The sequence below is a fragment of the Urtica dioica genome, chromosome 1 (genome assembly GCF_054948205.1).
Source record: "Urtica dioica subsp. dioica isolate 48M chromosome 1, U.dioica_male_clone48M_v1_H2, whole genome shotgun sequence".
Taxonomy (NCBI): domain Eukaryota; kingdom Viridiplantae; phylum Streptophyta; class Magnoliopsida; order Rosales; family Urticaceae; genus Urtica; species Urtica dioica.
Window position 1 is genome coordinate 58,259,195 of NC_142756.1, and position 8,996 is coordinate 58,268,190.

The 8,996-nt window shown below is 35.9% G+C and overlaps 2 protein-coding genes across 2 annotated transcripts; one reads left to right on the forward strand and one right to left on the reverse strand.

Annotated features, from left to right (window-relative positions):
* Positions 1-2,499: 2,499 nt before the first annotated feature.
* Positions 2,500-3,991, forward strand: LOC149408221 (uncharacterized). The gene is made up of 3 exons (XM_089624488.1): positions 2,500-2,665; positions 3,322-3,664; positions 3,724-3,991. The coding sequence occupies exons 1-3, from the start codon at positions 2,500-2,502 to the stop codon at positions 3,989-3,991; spliced, it is 777 nt and encodes a 258-aa protein (XP_089480614.1).
* Positions 3,992-7,148: 3,157 nt separating this feature from the next.
* CYB-1 (cytochrome B561-1) lies at positions 7,149-8,996 on the reverse strand. The gene is made up of 4 exons (XM_089616296.1): positions 8,669-8,996; positions 8,284-8,332; positions 7,961-8,160; positions 7,149-7,578 (listed from the first exon to the last, which is right to left on the reverse strand). The coding sequence occupies exons 1-4, from the start codon at positions 8,864-8,866 to the stop codon at positions 7,270-7,272; spliced, it is 756 nt and encodes a 251-aa protein (XP_089472422.1). The 5' UTR covers positions 8,867-8,996; the 3' UTR covers positions 7,149-7,269.

An 8,996-nucleotide genomic window follows, 5' to 3' on the forward strand; every position in this document is an offset into this window, starting at 1 on the left:
TTATTAACGAAAGGTTGGCTAAAACACAATTGTTAGCGTTTATGTGGCTTACGTAGCCAATTTTTTTTTTTTAGGTTTGTCGCTTAATAATTGGGCGAAGCTCTAGATCTTTGTGTTTGCGGGAAAAATATGGTAATAAGGTGTGATATATACAGTGACATAAACTTATTGGGCGGGTTGCGATATATAGAACAACAACAACAACAGACGGAGAGAGAGAGAGAGAGAGAGAGAGAGAGAGAGAGAGAGAGAGAGAGAGAGAGAGAGAGAGAGAGAGATTTTTATTTTCCATACGGTTAGGAGAGAGAGAGAGAGAGATAGAGAGAGAGGTACGCTGGTTAGGAAAATAAATCAATTCAAATTTGATTCAGTTGTAAATATCCTATTAATTAGGAACTTTTTTTATTTAAAAAATAAATATAATTAGTTATGTTATAGGGATAAATTAGGTATAAAATAATTTTCACATAAGTCTGAAGGATATTTTTTTAAAGAAAATCAAAACGTTAGCTAAAATAAAATTTCAACGTTTCAAGTGGCTTAGTTACTATGAAATCTTAATATCTTTAATGTATGCATAAACAAATTATTTTTATAAATTGTTATCGTGATTATTCTAAATACTTGCCCTTTTTTTATTTCCATCCGAGTTTTAATTACATTTATTTATTTATAATAGAAGAAATTGTATATTTGCCCCCTGATTTAAGGCCTCACTTCAAAATGCCCCCTATCTTTTTAAAACTATTTGTTAACCTCCTGTTATATAAAAAAGTAGTAGTTGGGTCCTTCCGTCAAAAAACAGGCCCAATCGTCAGTTAAATAATCACGTGGAATGCACGTGTTCTGGTAAATAAGGGTAAAATCGTTATTTTGTTAGTCGGATGAGGGAGTGTATTTAATTGATTCTTAATTGTTTTGTTTATTCATCTAAATTAAATAAGTTGAGGTGTAAAAGTAAATTAAATAAAGAAAAAATAGTAAAAAAAAACAGTCGGATGTAAAAATCTCAAATTGCATCGAGTCTTAACAGTAAAACCCTATAACTGAAAAACCAGTAATGGCGAAAGGTAAATCTCCTGGGAAGTTGTCACCGGCGCGAAGGTCTGTGGCATCTTCTCGCTCGAAGTCGAAAGGGAAAGAAAGTGCGAATAAGAAATCGACCGCACTGCCTAAGAAATCACCGGCTCGAAAACCAAAACAGAAGCAAAAATCGCCTGTTCAGACGAAGAAGTCTCCACCGAGTGAGAACGAATGTACATGTATGAACATTTTTGTGTCTTTTAAATGTTATTTAAAGTCGATAACATAGTTGGGGACCACAATGCTTTTGTCAAATGGGTCTAGGGTATGAAAAGAAGTTTTTTATTTGTTTTTTTTTTTTATGGTTTTAGTGTGTGCGATGTTTTTTCCCCTTTTAATATACAGTGGGTCCTTAGTGTCGGTAAATAAAATTTATGCTTAGTCTTGGTTGGTTGGTTGGCTATATTTAATTGGAAGCTGGGTTTGTGTTGTTGTTCTTTTATGTGGTTTTGTTTTTCTATTCATGTACGAGATTTGGTAGTTCTTTGAAGCAGTGATATCCCTTTGCACTAATAACGGCTCTTTGTTCGACTTTCGTTATTTTTTTTTTTTTTGCAGTTGAAACATTGAACTGCTTTGTCTTGAACGTCCACCATGGAGGTACGCTCTTGTGTGCAACGGCTGATCGTGATTGGAGCTATGAAGGTGGAGTTGTAGAGCGCATCGAGAGTGTAGACATAGATAGAATTTCGATGGTTTGTTTGGACAAGCTATTGACGGTGACGCTTCGATACACTACGGGGCCGCTATACTTCATGAAGTCTACCTTGTGTGACAAACTAGAGTGCATATGCAATGATGAGTTGCTCTTAGAACTGTTGTCAGAGACTCTCAAAACGAAATGGGAAGTGCACATCTATTGTGATCACCCCGCTGGTTCTCACCCAACTGGACCAGCAATGGTGGAGCAGGACGATCAGCAAGTACAATCCGACCACTTTGATGTTCAAGTTGATGCAGTGGATGTGATTCACATGGAGGAGCTGATCCAACTAGAGCAATATCACAATGAAGCTGCTGAGCCACGTGAAGCTGCTGAGCCACATGAACTTGAAGAATTTGAAGGCTTTGAGGATTTTGAAGATGCTGAGGGTGACGTTGAAGATGCCGAGGGTGACGTTGAAGATGTTGGTTTTGAAGCAAGCGAAGACGACGTAGAAGTTGATGATGATGCTGTTGACCTTGGCCTGGCGTACATAGGTAAAGGAATGAACGTCGTTAGTGATGAAGATGATGACTCAGAGGACAGTGACTTCGACATGGATGCGTACATCGGAATTGAAGATTCATCGTCTGAAGAGGAGGTCAGACCACCCGGTGAAAGCTCTAGTGCCCCGAGGAATTTTGAAAAAGAAACTCCCCAACTTCGTGGAGTTTAAAGAATCTGAATTAAAAAACCCGGTCTTCAAGCTGGGTATGACATTCCAAACCGGCAAGCTCTTCAAGGAAGCCATAAGGGAGTACTCAATACGCAGTGGGAAAGCCATTTATTTTAAGAAGAACGAATACAACAGAGTCCGTGCAGAGTGCGAGCATCCGAGCTGCAATTGGACGTGTTTTGCTTCATTGTCGAGGCGTACAGGTATGTTCATAGTATGCTTGAGAACATGTCCGGCTGAAGTGGGCCAATTGCCCAAGGCCCATTATCAAGGCCTGCTAATATAAAGACTCGATGTTGAAAGAAACGGGCCAATTTCAGTAATAAATAATCCAAATATACAAATGTCCTTGTATTTAAACTCCCCAAAGACTATATAATAATTAAAAGGCCCAAAGACTATATAATAATTAAAAATCAAGAATTATAAGCATTTCTACTTAGAATTATTGCTTTCTCTCAGTAGTAATTATCAAATAAAACAGTAGTAATTAATTAATTATCAAAACAGTAGTAATTATATATCAAAACAGTAGTAATAATTGCTTTCTCTCAGTAGTAATTATCAAATAAAACAGTAGTAATTAATTAATTATCAAAACAGTAGTAATTATATATCAAAACAGTAGTAATTATTGCTTTCTCTCAGTAGTAATTATCAAATAAAACAGTAGTAATTAATTAATTATCAAAACAGTAGTAATTATTTATCAAAACAGTAGTAATTAATTAATTATTTATGTCACAAATAAAACAGTAGTAATTAAATATAATAAGCTGCTATATTAATGTTTTCTATTTGGATTTGGATTTGAAGAATGTTAGTTAGTTAGTCGCTGACCTGCTGTTGGTTAAAACAGGTTTTTTCCAAATCAAGACGTGCAGGAGTGAACATACATGCCCACGGGTTAATGTGAACAGGTTTGCGACATCAAAATGGATGTCACATACGTACATGCAACAATTCAAAGACTGCGATTCATGGTCAGCAAGGGATGTGATGAACCAACTGCAGAGAGACTTTTTAGTTGAGTGTAGTCGGGATAAAGCGTACAGGGCAAAAAAGCTTGCTCTGATGGAAATTGAAGGGAGCTACAAACAACAATATGCCAAGCTATTGGACTACGGGGCAGAGTTAGTGGCTACAAATCCCGGTTCAACTGTCAACTTTCAGACTGAAAATGGTGAGAACGAAATAAACCGGTATTTAAAAGGATGTACGTGTGTTTCAAAGGCTGCAAAGAAGGATTTAAATATTGTAGGCCTGTTATTGGGTTTGATGGCTGCCACATCAAGGGTCATCATACCGGTCAACTGTTGACGGCCATCGGAATTGATGCAAACAACGGCATATTTCCGATCGCGTATGCTGTTGTCGAGTCTGAATGCAAATCTTCTTGGGCCTGGTTCTTGGACTTTCTCAAAGATGACTTGAACATTGTGAATGGCCACCAATGGACATTTATATCTGATAAGCAAAAAGGGCCACAAGAAGCTTTATCAAGGACATTTATATCTGATAAGCTTTAAATGCAAAATAGAGACAAGCGCGGACCACTCGGCAAAGTCATGATGAAGGACAACCATCACAACCGACACAACCAACACGGAGTCGAGGCAGAAGAAACAATGATGACGGACCTCCACTACCATCTCAGCCGACACAACCAACACCCAGTCAACCAAGTCAAAGGATTGGCATCAGGGTAAGCAAATTAGGACCATTTCATTTCAATTGAAAATATGGTCAAATATGTATTTGGTGGCAAATTCTTCTTCCTCATTGTTTTTGGATATTTCAGATGAGCCCTCGACTTAGGAATCTCAGGACGGTCAACACCAACAATGAAGTTCAACGCGGGCGTAAAAGATTGTTCACCGAGTAATTTGTTGTGTGTATGAATATGTAAAGCCCTAACCCACTTTTGGAACATTTTAGAACTGTGTAAAATAACTTTGTAAAGCTAAGTAAGGGTTCATATTTTGAAACATTGGAATTCGTCCTTAATTTACCTAGATGTTTCAGTTTGATGTATGTAAAAGCTGTAAAATGCTTCAAATCCACTCTTTTGTGACATTGAAACATTGTGATCCACTTTTTTGTGACATTACAAGTTATGTCTTTTTCTAAATGTTATTTCATTTTATCTCTTTTTTTATGTGATATTACTCTTATTAAATCCACTCAATTTAATTAGAACACTGAGTGGATACTTGCATACATATATCAAAATACATATATCTCTTTTTCTAAATTAACACATATTCAAAATACATCTGCCATAGAATACTTGCATACATATATCATTACACTGTAATTTACATAACGTACCTAGTAAAAAACAGACCACATTTTACTTGTCATATTACTTGAATAACAACAGACACAAAATCAATACAATTACACATAACAAGAACTTGATTTGAAAAGCTTCACTAGCTAATCCGACCAAATTCTCTCTAGTATGAACGAAGGTAGTTGGACTCTCAGCTTCTGATTCCCCATTTTCGTTCATTTTGTTCATCATTTCTGTAATTGTATCTGTCGATGGGGTACAACTAGGAGGGTCAATCCATCTAAAATATCCGCAACCTGGGTCATTTTTATGCTGAGAAACCAAACAATTCCCCCACAATCAAACACGCAAATTATCCACGTTACCCAAACACACAAATTTAAGAAGAAGAAAAACAACACTAACCTTATACAGAGCACAACCAAAAAAAACGTCTTGCTGGGTTACGAACTGTCCTTGACGTCCTCTCCACAGTCTTCAATTCGCACGAACACGTCGGCGGCTCGCGCGTGGACGTTTCGCCAACAACGACGTCGGATTTCTTGCGATTAGACGTGTTATGGCTTCTCTCCATACCGACGACACCTAAATTAGACGTGCAGAAGTTTTGAATTTGAATTTTAATCGGAGATGCTAACCCTAGCTCAATCGATTTGGGGCTCAGTCGATTTGGGGGTTCTCTCTTTTTCTAATGGTTTTTTATATTCTCAATAAAAATGAGAACTGAAAATAAAATGAAAATCAAAGCAATTTACTTGAGTCCAAGGACATTCTCGTAAATTCATTTACCTCTGGTACCATGTGACTACCACGTGGCCATTTATATGACGGAGTGGGCTTATAATACACGGAAGGCCCATCAATTTTGTCGGTCGTGATATTGAGGTCCAATAACCTCGACTTTATATCATAAGTCATCTTCTGTCAGTGAGGCCATAAATCAGGGGGCAAATATACAATTTCTTCTTTATAATATTGGAGCATATGATATTTACTATTATATTTATAAATCAAGCCGAATAAAACTTTTTTTTTGTTTGACGAAAAATATTAACACATTGCCGTGTATGATTTTTAGGATTTTAGTCAACAAAAATTTAATTTATCATTTAGAATTCCTTGTCGTTAATATGAAGAGATTTGTAACTAACTAGGTCACTTTAAACATGTGATTTTGGATTTAGCTTACGTTTGATAATTTTTAGGGATATAGCTAAAGGCCTTATGTGGCAATAATTAAGATCTGATTTGTCCTTATGTCGCAATAATTTTTATGGATTATATGAATTGTCACATGAATATATTTGTGCTAAAAAGTTAAATTATGGTTATGCTAATCTGAGAAGTGGATGATAATATTGCCATCAAAGATTGAATGATTTTTTTAAAAATTGTATTTTATGTTAATACATTTTAGCCAGTGTTTTATTTTATGTACGTATCTCGTACGATATGTATTAGTTTTATTTTCAATCACTTTCCAACAACGTTACTTATGATTGTATTGGCCTGATAGGGTTCATCCACAAGGAGCTCTACCACGTGCAATACATATATATATATATATATATATAATATATATAATACATATATATATATATATATATATATATATATATGCTGGTTAACAGTGAAGTTGCTTTTTTTTAAAAGTAATTTCATATTTTCAAGATATTATAGTGGTTAGAAGATTTGTTTTCTCAAAATACAAAGCTATTTCATTGGGACATTTTGATCTTTTTAAGTATAAACTAACTTTATGAGCAAAATAGTATCAAATTGAGAGTACTGATATCCATCATTGATAAGCTGCATCAGCAAATTGAAATAAATACAAAAAATTGGTGAGTCCCACTATAAACAACATTGCCTACAATTCTCAGCGATGATTTATGTTGATCGGCTGGTTATTAGCGATTTCCTCAAACTACTGATTTTGTACCATTAGTTTCTTTATTAAATATATTAAACCTTGTAAATGAACCCCAATGCTTCCTTTTTATTCCCTTGCAATGATCCCCCATTATTTAAACAAATTAAACACATTTACAAATTTACTTACTTAATTGTCATTTTGAAAAGTTACACTAATACACAATCATAGTCAAATAATTAGGTATTGTTTTTAAAATTTATTAAGTTTTTTATTTGTTAAATTCTTATAAATTTATTCTATTTATAATTTTGAAAAGTTATTTATGTTTCTTAGACTATAGATTTCATTGAAAAGATTAAAATTCCAAAAAAAAATCAATTGTGTTCGAGTGTATTTTGCTGAGCAAAATTGAATTATATTCGCACCTTCGTATTAGTACATGGATTATGCCACCAATAAAATCTTCCTATCATTTCTCATTCAACCAAAAGTATAGTTGAATGAACATCTAGTGGAGCAAGAACAAACAATTTATGCATAGAAGTATAGTTGAAAGCAACGAACCATATAAGTATAGTGAAATGGTTGTATGTGAGTTTCTATATCGAAATCCTCTGCAACACCCAAAACCAACCCTACTCTGTTGCTTCTCTAACACTCTCAACCTTACCATCATTCAAATTGGTAACAACAGCAAGAATAACAAGCCCTCCCAAAGCAACCACCAAAATCCCAAGTGTATTTACCATCATAGCCTCGACCGAGTAGCGAGATATCACCTCTTTTATCTGCAGAAATGTAGCTTTCTCTAAGATGCCGGTTGTCACAGTGGCAATGGCAAGGGCGTATATGTAAATACCCAAGAACACGTGCCATGGAAGCAACGAAGCTCTGTTGTTTGCCGACCTGCCTGGGTACCAGAACGTCACAAACCCGGCCGCCCACTGCAGTAGTTTCACAATAAGAATTTTTTTTTTTTTTAATTTTTTTTACCGCAATTAGTTCCTAGACTATCAATTTCTTTTTATTTATTCATGAAATTTAAAAATTTGATTACAATTTTAAAAAGTATCATTAAAACAAAATCTCAAGCTAAATGTATAAACTGTTATTTAGTGTTTTTAAGGTCCAAAAATAATTAGGTCTTGAATTTCATGCATATTTTCTTTAGAAAATGATTATAATGCTAGATAATCAATAGTTTGAGGGGATTATTTTGCTCCAAACATTAGTTCAAAGATCAAAATCGACACTCTTACAGTGCTTCGAAGACTATTTGCACTAAAAAAAAAACCTTTTTAAAAATCTGAGGATTAAAGGAATTACCTGGAGGGTGAAGAGAAAGAGACAAGCTAGGCCTAGCCAAGAGTGGAGGCTGTAGAAATTGTCGATGCCCTTGTCGTTGTGGAATTTCAGGGCAGCCCAAACGCCGACGATGCTTAAGCAACAGGCGAGGAATTGAAGCCCGAGATGGACTAGTTTTTTAAAGCTTTTCGTTCCCGAGACCGTCTTGTAAGCTAGCATGGCTGCAAAACCCGACAATAACTTTTCGAATCGATTCCATTCTTGATTTAAAAAGGAAAAGACAAACGTAGGAATATGGTTACGTTTAAATGAATGTTCGAGCATTGGAGAAGCGAGAAATTTACCTTCTCCATTTAGGAGTACTAAGCCAATGACCATCAAAACGGGGTGAACCTACAAGAACAAGCGACAAAGGGTGAGTTTTTCACTGCTAAAAAACATATCATAACTAGAAAGGAAAAGGAACATATGTAGTCTATTTGCGCATTCTATCTTCTTCTCTTAATCCTTGATGGCCTCAGAGAAGTTTAACAGATTCCAAAAACAAAAGGAAACTATATAATGAAGTACCCAATCACGAATAGCCCCCAAAAGAAGGCACGCGATGAAGGTCATAACAAGAGTTACATTAATACACAATCTTAGGGTATTAATGTCACGAAGAACACATTCTTGATCTCACTGAAACCCCCATAAAACCTAAACGCATAGAGAGGGAGAGAGACGAACATTGAAGATGAGATCTTTGTTGTCGGAAATGAGAGCCAAACCGCCTCTGAAATGGGTGGCCCAAGTGAAGACGAGAGCAGCGACGGCGAGGCCCAAGGCTCTGATGAAGAACATGATCGGAAAACCAACCACCGGAGCCGATCCCATTCGCCGGCCTTTGGAGGTTCTTGGCAGTACGGAGTTAGAGAAAGCGTCCATGCCTCACCGATCTCTTTCCAATCAAATCGAAATACAAAACCATCTCTCTCTCTCTCTCCTTCTTAACCTTCCGATCTGCCTACTATTTGATCAGTATCTCTCATCTTGTATCACGTTTGACTTTCTAGCT

Bases quoted from the DNA above. Each gene is read 5' to 3' on its own strand.
- CYB-1 (XM_089616296.1), bottom strand. From the start codon at position 8,866: ATGGACGCTTTCTCTAACTCCGTACTGCCAAGAACCTCCAAAGGCCGG. The intron at 8,161-8,283 runs GTAAATTTCTCG...CGGGTTTTGCAG, and splicing joins AGTACTCCTAAATGGAGAAG to CCATGCTAGCTTACAAGACG. The intron at 7,579-7,960 runs GTAATTCCTTTA...AAACTACTGCAG, and splicing joins TCTTTCTCTTCACCCTCCAG to TGGGCGGCCGGGTTTGTGAC.
- LOC149408221 (XM_089624488.1), top strand. From the start codon at position 2,500: ATGACATTCCAAACCGGCAAGCTCTTCAAGGAAGCCATAAGGGAGTAC. The intron at 2,666-3,321 runs GTATGTTCATAG...TGGTTAAAACAG, and splicing joins TTCATTGTCGAGGCGTACAG to GTTTTTTCCAAATCAAGACG. The intron at 3,665-3,723 runs GTATTTAAAAGG...TAAATATTGTAG, and splicing joins GGTGAGAACGAAATAAACCG to GCCTGTTATTGGGTTTGATG.